At 53.6% G+C, this 17,964-nt stretch overlaps 2 protein-coding genes across 3 annotated transcripts; one reads left to right on the top strand and one right to left on the bottom strand.

Moving 5' to 3' along the window:
* Positions 1-57: 57 nt before the first annotated feature.
* LOC106629375 (GDNF-inducible zinc finger protein 1) lies at positions 58-9,860 on the top strand. Of its 2 annotated transcripts, none has more exons than XM_014266871.3 (6): positions 58-209; positions 1,390-2,671; positions 5,227-5,321; positions 5,759-5,926; positions 6,550-6,707; positions 7,511-9,860. In XM_014266871.3, exons 2-6 carry the CDS (start codon positions 1,404-1,406, stop codon positions 7,820-7,822), a joined length of 2,001 nt encoding a protein of 666 aa, XP_014122346.2. In that variant the 5' UTR covers positions 58-209; positions 1,390-1,403; the 3' UTR covers positions 7,823-9,860. The 2 variants fall into 2 exon arrangements, with proteins under 2 accessions (XP_014122346.2, XP_074392843.1); XM_074536742.1 differs by having other exon boundaries at positions 60-209; positions 1,393-2,671.
* On the bottom strand, positions 9,510-17,949 carry NAPB (NSF attachment protein beta). The gene is made up of 11 exons (XM_074536745.1): positions 17,702-17,949; positions 15,810-15,889; positions 15,366-15,482; positions 14,597-14,643; positions 14,442-14,519; positions 13,739-13,794; positions 13,430-13,514; positions 12,749-12,853; positions 12,441-12,509; positions 12,176-12,226; positions 9,510-11,112 (listed from the first exon to the last, which is right to left on the bottom strand). The coding sequence occupies exons 1-11, from the start codon at positions 17,797-17,799 to the stop codon at positions 11,008-11,010; spliced, it is 891 nt and encodes a 296-aa protein (XP_074392846.1). The 5' UTR covers positions 17,800-17,949; the 3' UTR covers positions 9,510-11,007.
* Positions 17,950-17,964: the final 15 nt, after the last annotated feature.

The following is a 17,964-nucleotide window of genomic DNA, read 5'->3' as shown; positions in this document are numbered from 1 at the left end:
ACGCCGGGATTTGGGAATGCCAAAGCCGGGGGTGGGGTAGGCCGCGTTGCCTAGCAACACGCGGCGCGCTGTGTGACGTCACTTCCGGCGCGCCTCCGCCGGGGTCGTGGCGCGTCAGCGCTTCCGGCCGCGCCCGGGGCTGAGCGGGAGCAGCGGCCGGGAACGGACCGGGAGTGAACCGGGAACAAACTGGGAACGGGGCGGCAGCCGTGAGTGCGGGGGCCAGGGCGGGCTGGCCCCACCCGCCTTCTCTTTCTCCCCTCTTTCCCCCTTATTCCCTCCACTCCTTCTCTTTTTTGCCCCTTTTTTCCTTCCTCTTTCTCCCCCTTCTTTTCCCTTCCCTTTTCTTCTCACCCCCTTCCCCTCCTTGTTTCCCCCCCTTTTCTCTCCCCTTTTTCCCCCCGTCTTTTCCCCCACCCCAGCATTCCCATGTGATCCAGGGTCCTTTGGAAATGGGGCTGGAAGTGGGCGGTGTGGGGCTCTCCATGAGTTCAGCAGCAGCTGCCTGGGAATCCTTTCCCCACTCCCCTTTTTGTCTCTTTCCAGCCAGTTTTGCCTCTGGAAGGGGAGGTATTCCTGAGAAATGGACAGTGCCCAAATGGAATTAGAGGGGCACTTGTGAAATAACACGGGAAGTAGTTAAAAATAATTTTATTGGGGTAAAAAAAGTGGCGCTTTGGTATCACTGATTGTTTATAAAGCACTGGGTGAGACATCTCTTAATTCCCAGGACATGGAAAGAAATTTCTCAGATTCTGGTAGGAACAGGGTTAGGCTCAAAAGATTCCTCAGAGCACCTTTAAATCCATAGAAACCTGGTTTGTTCTGAGGTTAGATATTTGGGAAAACACCCCAAAACTTCCACTCTTTTTACAAGCTTTGGAGCAGCTTCAAACATTCCTGAGAAATAGGGCCCGATGGGTGGGCTGGCAATGGGCCTTCAAAATGTGCAGGCTGTGAGTCCATTTTGAGGAACTCCCATCATTTGGGGGATTTTCAGTGTGTGAATACAATTACCCATCACATAAGAGCTTGGAATTTTATATGGAAGGCATTTTCAGACGGGTTTTTAGGACAGCAGTGAATTTTTGCTTAATCTTGCCTTCCTTTATTATCACCTGGTGAGGCCAGGAATTGTTCCTTAATTCCAGGTGCCAGCTCTGTTTGCTCCATCCCTGTCTCAAAGGGTAGGTTCTGGGTTTCATGGAAAACTAGGGTTGGGGTTTAAGCTCAGATTCACTCCATGGTTTTCTTGAGGAGGTGTAGATCACTTCCAGGTTGGATTCAACAACCTCGGAGCTCTTCCCCACCCCAGCGATTCCACGAAACCCTGACCCCATCCGCCCCAAACACGCAGAATCCCGCTGGCTGACGCAGGAATATCTTCAGCAGGGAGAAGGAAGATGGAAAGCGCCCCTGTCCTGCTGGAGTCCAAGTCCTCCCCCATCAACCTGCTGAACGAGATGCAGCAGCTGCGGCTGCTGGGCCACCTGTGTGACGTCACCGTCAGCGTGGAGTACCAGGGCGTGCGTGCCGAGTTCCCGGCGCACAAGGCCGTGCTGGCCGCCACCAGCAAGTTCTTCAAGGAGGTTTTCCTCAACGAGGAGCCTGTGGGCGGCCCCCGCAGCAACGTGATCCTCAACGAGGTGCGCGTGGCGGATTTCGCCTCCTTCCTGGAGTTCGTCTACACGGCGCGCGTGGAGGTGGAGGAGGACAGGGTGCAGCGCATGCTGGAGATCGCCGAGAAGCTCAAGTGCCTGGATCTCTCTGAGACTTGCTTCCAGCTGAAGAGGCAGATGCTGGAGTCCGTGCTGCTGGAGCTGCAGAACTTCTCGGAGTCGCAGAATTCCGAGGAGGAGAGCGCCGCCCGCCCTGGCGCTGTGCCCGCGGCCAAGGCCGAGCGGGATCCTCCGGATTGTTCCGAAGCGTCTCCTGAGGGGCCGGCTGCCAAGGCCAAGGAGAAGGCGGACAAAAAGAAGGAAGTGCTGAAGGCTCCTTACACCAAGATCCGCAGGGCGAGCGGGCGGCTGGCCGGCAGGAAGGTGTTCGTGGAGATCCCCAAGAAGAAATACACACGGAGGCTGCGGGAGCAGCAGCGGAACGCCGAGGAGGAAAAGCAGCCCAAGGGCGAGGAGGGAGAGCGGGAGCAGGAGGAGAACTCCAGCCAACCCGAGGCGGCCTCCCAGGAAAACCCCGCCAAGGGCGAGGAGGAGGAGGAGGAGGAGGAGGAGGAGAAGAAGAAGCGCGGCGGCGCCTTCAAGTGCGGCACGTGCCAGAAGGAGTTCCTGTACGAGAAGAGCTTCCTGAAGCACATCCAGCAGAGCCACGGCATCGCCTCGGCGCTGGAGTTCCGCTGCGAGACGTGCGCGCAGACCTTCGCCAACCGCTGCAACCTGCGCAGCCACCAGCGGCACGTGCACAGCAGCGAGCGCCGCTTCCCCTGCGAGCTCTGCGCCAAGCGCTTCAAGAGGAAGAAGGACGTCAAGAGGCACGTGCTGCAGGTGCACGAGGGCGGCGGCGAGCGCCACCAGTGCCACCAGTGCGGCAAGGGGCTCAGCTCCCGCACGGCGCTGCGGCTGCACGAGCGCACGCACACGGGGCACAAGCCCTACGGCTGCCCCGAGTGCCAGGCCAAGTTCTCGCAGCCCTCGGCGCTGAAAACGCACATGAGGTAGGAGCAGCTCCCCCCGCGCGCGAGGTGCAGCCCTCAGGGCCTCCCAGATCCCCGTTTTCTTTTTCAGAGCCTCCCAAATTCCTGTTTTCTCCTCAAATGCGGTCCAGTCCTCAGGGCCTTCTAAATCTCTGTTTTCTTTTTCAGAGCCTCCCAAATTCCTGTTTTCTATTTCAGGGCTTCCCAAATCAGTTTTCTGTTGATAAGGGGTGCAGACCTCACAGCCTCCCAGATCCCTGTTTTCATGTAAGGTGCAGGCCTCAGGGCCTCCCAGATCCCTGTTTTCTCTCTCAGGGCCTCCCCAAGCCCTGTTTTCTCCTCAAATGCGGTCCAGTCCTCAGGGCCTTCTCAATCCCTGTTTTCATGTGGGACGCAATCCTTAGAGCCTCCCCAGTCCCTGTTTTCTTTTTCAGGGCCTCCCAAATCTCTGTTTTTGTGTGGGGTGCAGCCCTCAGAGCTTCCCCAATCCCTGTTTTCTCTTTCAGGGCCTTCCAAATTGCTATTTTTTTCCTCAAATATGGTCCAGCCCTCAGGGCCTCCCAAATCTCTGTTTTCTTTTTTAGGGCCTCCCAAATCCCTGTTTTCTCCTCAAATGGGGTCCAGTCCTCAGGGCCCTCCCAAATCCCTGTTTTCTCCTGATACAGGTTTCAGCCCTCAGGGTCTCCCAAATCCTGGTTTTCATGTGGGGTTCAGCCCTGGGGGCTTCCCAAATCCTGGTTTTTATATGGGGTCAGCTCCAAATCCGTTTTCTCCTCAAATGGGGTCCAGTCTTCAGCGCCTCCCAAATCCCTGTTTTCTCTTTCAGAGCCTTCCAGATCACTGGTTTTTTCCTCAAATCGGTCCAGTCCTCAGAGCCTCACAAATCCCTGTTTTCATGTGGGGTGCACCAAGCCCTGGTTTCTCTTTCAAGGCCTGCCAAATCCCTGCTTTCTCCTGATACAGGGTTCAGCCCTCAGGGTCACCCAAATCCCTGGTTTTCTTTCAGGGCCTCCCAAATCCCAGATTTCATATGGGGTGCAGCCCTCAGAGTCTCCCAAATCCCTCTTTTCATGTGGGGTGCAGCCCTCAGAGCCTCTCCAGTTGCTGTTTTCTCGTTCAGGGCCTTTCAAATCACTGGTTTTTTTCCTTAAATGCAGTCCAGTCCTCAGGGCCTGCCAAATCTCTGTTTTCATGTGGGGTGCACCAATCCTTGTGTTTTTTCTTTCAGGTCCTCCCAAATTCTTGTTTCTCCTGATACAGGGTTCAGTCCACAGGGCCACCCAGATCCCTGTTTTCATGTGAGGTGCAGCCCTCAGGGTCGCCCAAATCTCTGTTTTCTCTTTCAGGGCCTCCCAAATCCTGGTTTTCATGCGGGTTTCAGCCCTCAGGGCTTCCCAAATCCTGGTTTTCATACAGAGTGCACCTCAAATCCCTGTTTTCTCCTCAAATGGGGTCCAGTCCTCAGGGCCCTCCCAAATCCCTGTTTTCCCTTTCAGGGCCTCCCCAGTCTCTATTTTCCCCTCATATCCCGCATGGGCCAGGCCTGTGCTGCAGGGAAATCCAGGTGGGATTCCTCCAGCACATCCTCAGGCTCAATACAAAGACAAGTGTGGAAATATTTGGGAAGCATTTTGTAGGGTTTCAATGGGAAAATGACGGATTTGGGGGCGAAGCAGGGAAAACAATGGATCTGGGAACAGGAGGAGGTGGCGCGTCACCAGTGTCACCCACACGGAGCGGATCCAGAACCCGCTGGGTTTTATCTGTCCCAGGCTGTTTTTATCAGGGAAAAAACTCACCTCTGAGGGGTTTTAACCTGTTTTTGTCACTGTTTTATCTACCTCAGGGCATTTTGATAAGGAAAGAAGTAGATTCTGAGGGGTTTAACCTAATTTTATCCCTTTTCTTAATCTGCCTCGGGGCAGAGCCTTTTTCATGAGGGCAAAAATCATCTTGGAGGGGGTTAACCTGATTTTATCAGTTATTTCATGTGTCTCAGAGCAGACATTTTGATCAGGGCAAAAATTCCTCCCTGAGGGGTTGAGCCTGATTTTATCAGTTTCATTTTTCTGAAGGTGTTTTTATCAGGGCAGAAATTAACTTTGAGGGGCTTGAACCTGATTTTATCAGTCATTTTACCTTGTCTCATGATAGAGACCATTTTATCAGAGTAAAAATCTTCTCTGAGGGGTTTAACCTGATTTTATCACTTATTTTATCTGCCTTCAGACAGAGACATTTTTATGAGGGAAAAATCCTCTCTGAGGGTTTAAATCTGATTTTTTTTTCCATTCCCAGAGCCCTTTCAGGAATTTTGGACAATGGAAATTCAACGCTGCCTTAATTTGGGTGTGGTGGCAGCCAGTGGTAGGGATTTCTCATCCAGCTTTCCCTCACATCCCAAAGGATTTGGTGCCACAACCTGGAGAGAATTTTCTGAATTTGGCTGTGTTTCACCCTAAAAAATTCCCTTTTACCATAACATTTTTGGATGTGGGTTTTGATCCAGCAGTAAGGATCAATGGGAATGAGGGGAAGGCTCATCCTGGAGTTCCAACATTCCTTTTTCCTTGCAGGATCCACACGGGGGAGAAGCCCTTTGTGTGTGATGAGTGTGGGGCCCGCTTCACCCAGAACCACATGCTCATCTACCACAGGCGCTGCCACACAGGTGAGGCTGGAAAACTGGGAAAATCCAATCCCAGACATTCCAGGGAAAATGTTGCCTTCAGAAAATGCTTTTTGTCTGCATTTTTATGGATAAAACGAGATAGGTGGAATTTGCCTGAGAAAGATTCCCAAGAATATCCCGTGATTTGAAGCTGAGGGAGGGTTGATTTAAATTGGATTTTGGGAAGAAATTCTTCCCTGTGAGAGTGGTGAGGCCCTGGAACAGTTTTCCTAAAGAAGCTGTGGATTCCCATCCCTGGAATTGTTCCAGGTCAGGTTGGGAGTGGCTTGGAGCAACCTGGGATAGGGGAAGGTGTCCCTGCCCATGGAATGGTTTGGAACTGGGTGACCTTTAAATATCCCCACAATTTCTGTGGGATATTTAAGAGCATTCCCAAAGCTCTGCTGGTTTAATCCTCCTTTTCCCCCCTTTTTTAGGGGAAAGGCCTTTCATGTGTGAAACCTGTGGGAAGAGCTTTGCCTCCAAGGAATACTTGAAACACCACAACCGGATCCACACGGGATCCAAGCCCTTCAAATGTGAGGTTTGCTTCCGGACCTTTGCCCAGAGGAATTCCCTGTACCAGCACATCAAAGTCCACACAGGTAGGATGTGTCCCTTTTCTTGGATACACAGGTAGGATGTGCTCCTTTCCTTGGATGCACATCTCTCACCACTGCAAGATTCCAGCAAGGAATTCTCAGCCAGGTTTTTCCCCATGTGCACTGCTTGATGTCTCATGTTCTCCCCTTCTCCCACTAGTCCTGAGTGACAGCAATTCCCTGGAATGCTTCCACAGGCTGTGGAGATACTTTAATAACCTGCCAGGATCATTGGTGACGGAGAGCTCTGGTATAGCTCTGAAGGTTTATCCAGGGGAGGAGGAAAATGGGATCTCTCTCCAAACAGGGAGTCTGTGGTGTGTTCAGAGTGATCCCGGAGCTGGGAGGGGCTCAGGGGTTCTTGCTCAGAGAAGAGTGAACGAGGGGGAGGAATACTTGGATTCTGGGCAGGACTTGAGTCTCTGATGGAAAACCCATGGAAAACCAGAGTGGCAGCACATCTTTACGGGCTGGGAGGAGTTGCTGCCTCCAGAGGGGTGGCAATTTGTACGCCAGGATGTTTTCCCTGACCGCTCCCTGCCAGCCAGGGGTCGCTGGGCACTCCCGAGGCACGGCAGCCGTGCTGTGCCCGCGTTCCCAGCCTGTGTCCCATGCCGCATTCCCAGGGGAGCGGCCGTACTGCTGTGACCAGTGCGGGAAGCAGTTCACGCAGCTGAACGCGCTGCAGCGGCACCACCGCATCCACACCGGCGAGAAGCCCTTCATGTGCAACGCCTGCGGCCGGACCTTCACCGACAAATCCACCCTGCGCCGGCACACCTCGGTACGGTCCCGCTGCCAGGGGGATCTGGGGAGGAATCGTTCCCTGGGAGGTTGGGATGGCCCTGGCACGGTTCTCCCAGAAAAGCTGTGGGTGCAGGACCTTCACCGACAAATCCACCCTGCGCCGGCACACCTTGGTATGATCCCACAGTTAGGGGGGATGTTGGGAGGAATCATCCCCTGGGAGGTTGGGAAGGCTCTGGCACAGTTCTCCCAGAAAAGCTCTGGGTGCAGGACCTTCACCGACAAATCCACCCTGCGCCGGCACACCTTGGTACGATCCTGGCGTGCCTGGAGCACATTCCAGCTCCTTCACCTTCCATGGGACTGATGGGTCAAGCCTGGAATGGACTTCCAGTTCAAGCTGATGGAAGTTGGGGTTAAGTGGGACGTTGGGAAGGAATCGTTCCCTGGGAGCTTGGGAAGACTCTGGCACAGTTTTCCCAGAAAAGCTGTGAGTGCAGGACCTTCACCAACAAATGCACACTGAGCCAGCACACCTCGGTATGATCCCACAGTTAGGGGGGATGTTGGGAAGGCCCTGGCACAGTTTTCCCAGAAAACCTGTGGGTGCTGCATTCGTGGAATTGTTGAAAAGCCAGGTTGGACAGGGCTTGGAGCAACCTGGGATAGGGGAAGGTGTCCCTGTCCATGGCAGGGGGTGGGACTGGATCATCTTTATGGTCCAGTCTTCCAAACCATTCCATGATTCCAGAAACCTTTTCTACCAACACCAAATACAAGCTTGATCCAAACTTTGTCATCCCATATCCAGCCTTCTCTCTCCTGGTTATTCCTTTGCAGATCCATGACAAAAACACCCCCTGGAAATCCTTCCTCGTCATCGTGGAAGGAGCCGCAAAGAATGACGAGGGGCACAAAACGGAGCTTCCTGATGAGGAATACGAGGTGTCCCCCAAAATCCCGGAAAAGCTGCTGTCCTTCCCAGAGAACAGCCCCTACCAGAGCCTGGCAGCAGTCCCAGGAAGCGGGAATTCCAGCACGGACTGTAAGGCCTCTGGAGCACAGGAGTCCCTGCTGGGAGAGCTCACTGTGCTCCACACACAGACGGACTCTGGGCAGCCCCAGCTCCATGCCCTGGTGAACATGGAATAATTTGGGATTGCCTCCTGCTCCTTAGGCTGCACCCCTTGTACAGTCCTTGGCCTGAGGGAGGCTGGTGGTGGGAAGCTGGGAAAGTGTGGGTTTCCAGCTTTCCTCTGGAAATTCCTTCCCCAGCTCCATCTCCTGATGGTCGGGCAGGGTGGCACCACACCAGGGAATTAGTGGGAGTTGATCCCCTAGGAATTCAGGGGGTGGCTCAGGTACCTTGGTGGTGCAGGTTTGTTTTCCAGGGAATTCAATGCCACATGGACAATCAGGAGAACCGATGTTTCTCTATGACATTTGCTATGTTTTCCCCAGTGGAATTTCATCCAGGAGAAGTCTGGCTAAATTTGCTTTTCAGGAAATGTTGGTTTCTCTCTGCTTTTGCCAAAGATCCCAACGAGTGGGAGCAGCTTTGGAGTTTCATTCCAGGAGTTTGGAGTCTCTGAGCAGCAAAAAGGGGCAGGTGGCAGCCAAGTGCTGCTTCCTTGGTTTTACAATTGCAGGGAAACTGGAGCAGTCTGGCACTTGGATCCTGTCAGTTCTCACCCTCCAGCTGCTCCAGCTCCCATGGAATTCAGAGAACAAGACATCTCCTAGAGCTGTGCTGGAAGGGGCTCAGTTCAGAGGCTTTTCCTGCTCCATTTTTAGTGGAATAGGATTTGAGGGATTTCCCCTGGGCAGGGAAGGAGCCTTGGAGTGTTGTTCCAGCTGGGCTGACTCCTGGTTTTTCACAACAGCAGCTCAGTGTGCTATGGTTTAATGCCTCAAACCTTGGGATGGGCTTCCCAGTGTAAAAACCCACTTGTCCCATTCTTTTTCCCATTTTTTTGCCTGTTCCTGTAGTATTCCCACAGCAATTCCTCAGCCGAAGCTGTGAGCAGAACTTTGGGAAAGGTAAGCACAATCCAGCCTGGTGAGATCCAGCAATAAAGACCCCCCACCTGTGGCACAGAGCTATTTTTTGGGATAAAGGGATGGCAGAGGCTTTCTCATGGAACTCTAAGATAGAAAAAAGGGAATTTTTGTACCAGAGGACATTTCCAAGAGGTTATATTTGAGATATTTATTCCTGCTGGAGCTCAGTTATTCCCAATGGAAGGAAAGGGGTTGTAGATATATTTAAGGGCTGAGCACTGGGATCTGGAGCCGGGGAATGTTTTGTAAGTGAGTTACTTGTTTGAGCTGTTCCTAATAAAATATGGAATATGGAGACCTCCCAGTGACTCAGTCGTATCCAAGTGGGACACTTTGGGATATTGACAGGCTTGGAAAACTCACCTGGAGAAGAGAAGGTTCCCTGGAAACCTCAGAAGGGGCCTGCAAGGAAAAGCGTGAGGGATTCTTCATCAGGAATTACAGTGACAGGACAAGAGGGAGGGAATGGCTTCCCAGTGACAGAGGGGAATTTGGGTGGGTTATTGGGAAGGAATTCTTCCCTGTGAGGGTGAGGAGGCCCTGGAAGAGTTTTCCCAGAGAATCTGTGGCCGCCCCATGCCCGGAAGTGTTCACAGGGTTTGGAGCAAGCCAGGATAGTGGCAGGTGTCCCTGGAGCAGGATGAGTTTTAAGGTCCCTTCCCACCCACACCATTCCCTGATTCCAACCAGGAACTGAGGCATCACACCCCCTCCCAGCCTCCATCATCCCACCATGCTCCAGCCTTTTGAGTTTTCCAGAAGAACCACTTCTCCCTCCTTCCATCCATGATTTTCACTTTATTCATGTACAGAGTCACACCAAACATGATATTCTTGCTAAGGCCATTTCCTTAAATAAGTTTTCCAAGTAGAGAGTGATGGAGGTGGGGCGGGAATACAGCGGGAGTGGTGGAATTGTCACCTGGGAACCGTCACAATTCACCATGGATACAGCAGAGGACATGCTGGAGCTACTCACACACAACTACCAGGTGTAGGGATGGAGTAACAGCCCTCCTGCTCCTCCTGTCCTACAACACCAACACGGGGAATGGCAACAGAACCGAAAAAACACCGGGAAAAGTGGAGCTTCCCAAGCTGTGCTTCCCCTCATCCCGGCTCCCAGTGCTGGACGCCTGAAAAAGCCATTCCTGAGGGTGGGAATGGATGAACTCCATGTGCTTCCAAGCCTGGAGCTGGGAGATCCCCCCCACTGCCTCCCAACTTTTCCATCTGGTTGGGATGTTTGGGATGAACACAAGGACCTGTGGGAAACAGATCGGGAAGGGTGGGAAAACACCAAACCAAGGAGAAATTTGCATGGATTGGGATTTTTGGTTTTCAGAACTTTAGAGCCCAATGAGCCAAGCTCTATCCAAAGCCCAACATTCCAACCTGACTTCTTCCAGAGGAAAGAGGGGCTGGGGCTGCCTGGAGCCTCCAGAACAGCCCTAAATTCCTGACTTCACTCTTCCCAAAGAGCGACAAATTGCACAAGCTCCCGACGCCTCCGACGCTTCCTGGGAAAACCAGGCAGCTCAATCCTCTCTCCTTAACCACACACCCATCAATTCCTGCAGGAATTTTTCAACTTTTCCCAAGCAAACTGTGTCCCCCTGCCACCTGAATTCCAGCAAGGCTCCTGTGGGATCCACACCTGTGGAATTTAGGGATTGTGCCCGGCACACGCAGAGGGTGAGGTACAAAAACAGATCCTTCCTCAGGTGGAATATTTGGAAGTGGAGGGATGGGATGCACCACGAACTAAAGTGGGAAATCAATCCAAGAAAGATGGAAACCAACCAGGACCTAGGGCCAACAACGATCCTATGTTCCTGGAATGCCTATGGCGTGGTGGGGGTGTGCAGGATATTCCCAATTCCCAAAGCCTCTGCCTAGCACCACTTCCAGACCCCCAAATCCAAGCGTATCCAACACTTGAGAACGGGAAAATGGGAACACAACGGGCTGGAAGCGCTAATTGGTACTGTGCTGGCCGTGATGGAATATTTACATGCTGGAGTCAACGGAACAGCAGGAAAACCGGGAGCTGCGAGTGCAGGCACCGGGATGGGCGGGACCAAACCCGAGGAGGAGAAGGAGGAATTCCGCTCCAAGGGCTTCTCCTGCCTGGCATCCGCCCGGAGCGTCACCACAGAGCGGGGGCTAAAGAAACACAGTGAGCCATGGGAGTGGGAAGCGACCAAAGAAAGCGCGGGATTGGGTCGGGAATTCCCGAAAAGTCCTCGGCTGGAGGCGGGAAGGGCCCGCGGGCGTCACTTGAGGTCGCCGTCGCCCTCGCCCTGGATGGTTTTCTTGATGCGCAGCAGCATCGTGGTGAGCCACTGATCCAGCCGCGAGATGGAGTCGAATTCCTTCACCTGGCACCGGCAAAAATCGTGGATCAGGGAGCGGGAGGGAAAGGGAAAGAGGCGGGAATGCGGCAGGGATGGGACAGGGGAGTGGCAGAGATGGGAATAGACAAGTGGCTCATCCTGGGAATAAAGGGGAGGGGGAAAAGGACAGAAAAGGGAGGAGGGGAATGCAAAGAACAATAAAGGGAAAGGGGGGGAGAAACAAGGGGAAAGGGAAGGGAAAATAAGGGAAAAGGGAAAAAAGGGGAAACAAAGGCAAAGGGGAAGCAAAGGCAAAGGTAAAACAAGGGCAAAAGCAAAACAAAGGGAAAGGGGGAAGAAAAGGGAAGGGTGGAAAAGGGGAAGAGAGGATAAAGGGGAAGAGGAGAAAGGGAAAGAACCAAGGGGAAAAGTGGGGAAAACAAGGGGGAGAAAGGGGAAAAATACAAGGGGAAAGTGGGGAAAAAACAAGGGAAAGGAAAAACAGGAAGGGGAAAAAGGGAAAGGAAAGGAAAGGAAAGGAAAGGAAAGGAAAGGAAAGGAAAGGAAAGGAAAGGAAAGGAAAGGAAAGGAAAGGAAAGGAAAGGAAAGGAAAGGAAAGGAAAGGAAAGGAAAGGAAAGGAAAGGAAAGGAAAGGAAAGGAAAGGAAAGGAAAGGAAAGGGAAAAGGGCAGTAGAAAGGAGGAAGGGAAGGAAAGAGGGGAGAGGGAAAAAGGGAAGGGGCTGAAAAGGAGGAAGGGCAAAAAAAAGGAGAAGTGGGGGGGAAACAAAGGAAAGCTGAGGAAAAAAAAGGGAATGGAGGAAAAAAAAACAACAAGGAAAAAAGGGAAAAGGCACAGGGCCACAGTCCAGAGAAAAGTCTCTCCAAACCCAACTCAAGCTCTTTAGGCTCCTGTCAAACACCAAAGGAGCTGCAGCCAACCCAGGCAGGATCTGAACTCTCCATGAAAACCCAGGAAAGTTACAGGAGGAAGCTGGGACCTTGCTGGAGCAGCTGTCCCCGGCCACTCTCTGCAGGGCACGGGGATCCCAAAAAAGAGCAGGAAGAAGCAGAATTCCCAGCATTCCCAAGTGCACCCATGAGTACTCACAGCCTCGGTGTAGGCCTCACTGTTCTGCTCCTCATGAGCTTCCAGCAGTTTCTGGGAAAACACCAGGAAAAATTAGGGAATGCTCTATTCCTGCATGATCCCACTCCGGCATCTCATCCCAGGGAACAGAGACCCATCAAACAAAGCACCCACCACAAACAGGGGTCTGGGCCAAACCCAGGGAAAAGCGAGGCTGATGTCCTCTAAAATGCTGGGATAAAGGAGAAAACCCCTGGAAAAGTGGGAAAACCCCCTGGTCACTCACTTTCAATAGCTTGCATTCCCGGGAATCTGTGAAAGCCGGGAACATTTCTTCGTATTTCTCCAGCGCAAGCTGGAAGAGAGAAGAGATCCCTTTGCACACCATGCCTATTTTTTCCACAGGATTTGTTTTCCCATCCTCAAACTTAGGAAAATATCCACTAAGAATCCAACGTGACAGTGGCACATCAGGAATTCCAGCCACTGCTGAGGAGGGATCAGGGATTTTGGGATAATAGCTGTGAGCCCACTGAGCTTCTCCCAGCTGGCTGAGGCAGGTGAGGAGGGATTGGGAATTCTGGGATAACTGACCTTGGCATTCAGCTCATCCACGATGAAGTGGCACAGGGCAGCTTTGAAGAAATATTCTTTGGCGCTGTACTTGAGCAAAGGGTTATCCATCGTGTTTGTTCCCACCTGGACCAAAAAAAAAAAAAAAAAACCATGGAAAAAAGGGGCAGGAAAGGAAAGCCTGGATTAAACCAGCTCATATTCCACCCTGAGCCACAGGGCTGGGAAGAAAAGGCATGGAAAAAATGCCAAAAAGGTGTTGGGAAGCAGGGAGGTTTTGAACTCATCCCAAGGGAAGTCAGATCCTTGGTTGATGAGGAAATGGAAAAACAAATTCATTTGGGAAGAAGCTGCTCCAGGATTAACCCTCTGGAAGCACCAAGCAGCACTGTTGGTATTTGCAGGTCTGACAAAAGACAGAGCTGATAAATCCAGGAGGGAATTTTCTGCCAAAGGGAGTTGTAAATACATTCAAAGGGGAATTTTTATAAGGGGAATTTTTATGGATTTCTCCCAACCTTTTCCTGGAAAGATGAAAATCATGGATGTGGCACTTGGGGACACTTGGCCATGCGGGGGGAACAGTGGGAACCTCAGAGAACCCTTCCAGCCTAAACAATTCCCTGATTCTGGCAGTTCTGCCAAGCTCTGGGCCCTGTTCCTTGGGAAGAGGTGCTATTCCCATGGGATGTGGCTCCTGACCTGCTCGTAGATCTCGATGGCTTTCTGGTACTGCTCCAGTTGCGCCGCGTAGGCCGCCACCTTCAGCAGACACTTGTTGGCTGAGCTGCAACCACATCCCAAAAATCAGGCCCTGAATCCCGGGAATTCACCAGCCCATGCCCCAGCACCCCTTCCCAGAGAGAGAAGTGGGAACCCCCAGCTGGGATTTAGAGGAATTCTCTTGCAACAGCCCAAATTAGGGTGCTGGTTGTGGGAGTGTTTGGGATGGATCCCTGTTCCAGGGATGGATCCCTGTTCCAACCCTTCCCACTGATCCCAAGGACTTGCCTGTTGGATTCCTCTCCCTTGTAGTAATCCGCAGCCTGCTCGTAGTGTGCGATGGCCTGGGGACAGAAATGTGGGATCAGCCATCCCGGGATACAGCACCCCAGGGAACAGCACCAACATTCAGGGAGGGAGGTGGGATCCAATGGACTGGAGCTGAGGAAGGAAATCCTTGCCTGGAAAATAACCCTGAAATCCCATCCAGTTTTATCCTGCAGGAGATCTGCAGTGGGATTCCTGCTCAGGGAGTTTGGAAGTGGGAACTAAAAGTGACTAAAATGGCTCCATGACATTCCCAAAGAGCTTTTCCAGTGGGGAACACCGAGGTGGATTCTCACTGGAGTGTTCAGCCAGCGCTGCTGGCACAGGGACACACCAGAGTCTTGGGATTGCTCCATGAAAGCCTCCAGGCTGGAAAAACCATTAACTCCAGCTCATGGCTGGATTGCACCTACACCAGGAATTCCGGTGCTGGATGGGAGAAGGGAATTCTTGAGCTCAGGGCAAGGAAATCCCAGAATGGTTTGGGCTGGAAGTGACCTCAACTGTGATCCCCTTCCACTGGGGAGAACAACTTCCACCACCCCAGCCTGCTCCAGCTTGGCCTTGGACACTTCCCGGGATGTGACAACCACGGGTTTTCTGGGAAAGCCGCGCCAGGGCCTCCGATGACATCACTGATGACATCACCAAGGTGTCCCCTCACCTTCTCGATGTCCACCAGCTCGGCCTCGTAGATCTCGGCGATGGTGATGTGGTGCTTGGCGGCAATGGTGAAGCGGCCCTGGGGACGGGAGGGGAGCGGGATGAGGCGCGGCGTTCCCGGGAGGCCGCGCGGCGTTCCCGGGAGCGGGGCCTTACCATGTCCGTGTAGATATCGATGGCTGCGTTTAAGCAGTTGATGGCCTCTGCAGCGTGTGTGAGAGACAACAGCGTCAGCCACTCCCGCTCCCAAACCCGCCCGGCGGCTCATCCAGGGAATACCGGCCCACAGAGCGGGCTCTGGAATGGCCTCAGCCCCGGCACCCCCAGCAATTCCCAAAGGAACAAACACCAGGATGACCCAACCCCGAGTTTGCTGTCTGCGTCCCCCAATGGAGCAAACTTCTAGGGATCAACCCCAAAACACTGCTGTTTTCCAGGGAATTTGGGAGTTTGTCATCCACCCTGAGTGTGTTCCCCTGTCTCCTGGGATAATGCTGGTGGGAGGTGGGGGGTTTGCTTCCAGACCTGGCTAGGGAAAAATGGATTGGAGACCTTCCCAAAAATCACAGCCCACTTGAAAGAATCCCAGATCCTTTATTCTCATCCCAACAAAGGCCAGGACTGGGGAAAGCCTCGGGAAAACACGGCAGGGATCCTCCCGCGATCCAGCCCAGTGACTGCCTGAAGCCATTCCTCAGGAAGCCATTCCCCAAAGCCAAGCCAAACCAGGATGGAAGCTGCCAAAAGTCCCGACACCCTGCAGCATCCCAAATCCCAACAAACACCAAGAGGAGACGCCAGGACAGCGCTGACCTCCTGCATCATCCCAAAGCACCTTGTGGAAAAGCAGGAATGCAGCTGTGCCAGCAGCGAGCCTTTGGCTGGGAGCAATCCCACATTCCAGTGCCGCATTCCGCTGCCTTACCTTGCGGATCTGCTTTTTTGTAGGCATTCCCAGCATCCACAAAGCTGGTGGCCGAGTCGTGCTTGCTCTGCAGCTGCATGTGCAGCTTGGCTGCCTGGCAAAAGGCATTTCCTGCCGCTGGAAAAGAGGGAATAGCAATCCCATGAATCCCGTGAGAGAGCGGGAATGCGCCTCTTCCAGAACCTAGGGAGACTCAGGGATGAGGGCTTCCCAAGCAGGATCATCAGCTGGCATCTAAAAATTCCTCCAAGATCCTTCAGTTCACTCCCTTTGTCCACTCTCCCAGTATTTAAACAGGAATTGCCTCCCTCTGTACACTCTCCCAGTATTTACATAGGAATTGCATGGACACAGAGACGGTTCCCCATGGAATAATTCACAGGAAGACGTTTGGGCGCTCTGGGATCACCCAGGCCCCCCCAGATGCCAGGATTTGGGACTCACCACTCCAGTTTTTGGCGATCTTGAACATGTTGGCAGCCCTGGTGTACATCTCACAGGCCTCCTCCACCCGGGTGTTGCCCCTGGAATGCAGCAGGAATGCTCCTGAGGCCAGGCGGGGAGGGAACGGCTCCAGAGCCAAAATTGGGATTGGGAATTGGGAATCTTGGCCTCTCTGGGTTCTGTGAGGCTGATCCCACTCCCCATGGGAAAACACTGAAAGGGGAATGCTGGATTTGGAGGCTCTCCCGGAATTCCGAGATGCAAAGGTCAGACTTTTGGTAAGGAAATGCAGATTTTTCATGGAAACCCTGGAAATAAAGAGACTCTGGGGGAATCTCCTTGCTCTCCAGAACTCCCTGACAGGAGCCAGGTGGGATCAAGCTCTGCTCCCACAGAAAAAAAAAGAATCCCAGAATCCTTAAGGCTGGAAAATCCCTCAAGGCCATGAATCCAACATTTCCCCAAAATCCATGTCCCCAAGTGCCACAACCACACTGCTCTTAAATCCACCTCACAACAGGGATTATTCCACTTTCTTTCCCATCCCCTGGGAATTCTGGCACTTTTCTCCCTTCGCTCTCTCCCTCTGGCAGCCGAGCACGGTTGGTTTGGAAGCACAGGAGGAATTTTTGGATCCCTCCTTGCCCTTGGAAGGCACCTCTGGCACGAGCCAAAGCCAACAGAGGCAGCACCAAGGAATGCTACACTCGGAGAGGCCCCTGGAACAGGGCAGGTCCCAGCCTTTTAATCCCAAAAAATTAGAAATAAAGGGATAACAGCTCTTGTGCAAGGTGATGGAGCAATTCCAGGAAGAGCCCAGGTGGGAAGAAGGCATTTGGCCGACACTGGGAATCCTGGACATCCCATCGTTTGCAGGGAAGGTGCCAAGAGCCGAGTCACCCCCACCCCCCCACCTTTCCTTCCTCTTTTTTTTCCCTCCATCTGCTTTTAGCCCTGAAAATTAAAAATTCCTCTCTCGAAATCTCTGCCTGTCCCCTCCAAGGATTTTCAGGAATTTGCCACCCGGATTACGCTCCTGGAGCAGGCCCTGACTGATTAATCTGCCGGCGGCCAGAGAGAAATTTCTATTTAAAACTTGTGGATTTTCGGGCGGCCGCAGCCGATTTTTCCGGGCTGATGGATAAAACCCTCCCGGCCTGCACAGAGCATCGCTCCGGTAATGTTCTTTCCTTAAAAAAAAAAAAACCGGAAGAAAAGCAGGACTGAGGTGGCCAAACCAGCCCGTTTCCAGGCACACCCCCAGGAACAGCAGGCCAGGGAAAAGGACGCTCTGCCATTTTCTGGGATAACGCCGGCCGCAGTATTGGAGTGCTGGGGTTCCCTGGGATTTCGGGAGAGCCCATCCGCGCCAGGGCGAACCCAGGGATGCCGGGAGATGATTCCCCCCGGGATAAGGCCGGGATGAGGAGCGCGGGGAGGGGACAGGAGCCGCAGAGGCCGAGCGCGCCCGTCACAGCGCTGTGGCCAGGGATGGCCAGGAGGGGCTGATCCAGGGAATCCGGGCTTGGATAGGGATGGGAGCGCTCCGTGTGCCCCCTCCCCGTGCTCTGGCAGGGATAAGGAAAACACTGACCCACAGTGAGGGGCAGGAGTTGGGAAAAAGGGAGAAGAGGTCGGGAAGGAGAGGACGGAGGAGATGGGAAAGGGGGGCAGGAAACAGGGAAGGGGGCGGATGTGGGAGATGGGGAAGGAAGGGATGCAGGAGATGGGAGGGGGGCCGGGGGCTCAGGAGCTGGGAATGGGGGTGTGAAGGGGGACAAGAGCTGAGGAGGAGGATCCAGAGCCGGGAAAGGCGGGGGGGGAGATGCAGGAGATTGGAAGGGGGATGCAGGAGATGGGAAGAGGGGAATGCGGGATGCGGGGCCGCTCACCCGAAGAGCCCCCGCAGGAAGGAGTGCGAGCCCTTGACGCGCTTCTCGGCCTCCGCCATGAGCTGCACGGCCTCCCGCTCCTTGCCGGCGCTGTCCATCGCTCCCGCTTTTCCTGCTCTCCTTCCTCCCTTCCTTCCTCCTCCTCCTCCTCCTCCGCCGCGGCACCGGGAGCGCGCCGGGCGCGTGCGCGGGGCGGGGCGCGCGCAGGATGCGGGATGCGGCGGGATCCGGCCGGGATCGGGGATGAGCGGCTCCTCCCTCTG

The sequence above is a fragment of the Zonotrichia albicollis genome, chromosome 3 (assembly GCF_047830755.1).
Source record: "Zonotrichia albicollis isolate bZonAlb1 chromosome 3, bZonAlb1.hap1, whole genome shotgun sequence".
In the NCBI taxonomy this organism is placed as follows: Eukaryota; Metazoa; Chordata; class Aves; order Passeriformes; family Passerellidae; genus Zonotrichia; species Zonotrichia albicollis.
This window is presented reverse-complemented; position numbering and strand designations above follow the sequence as displayed.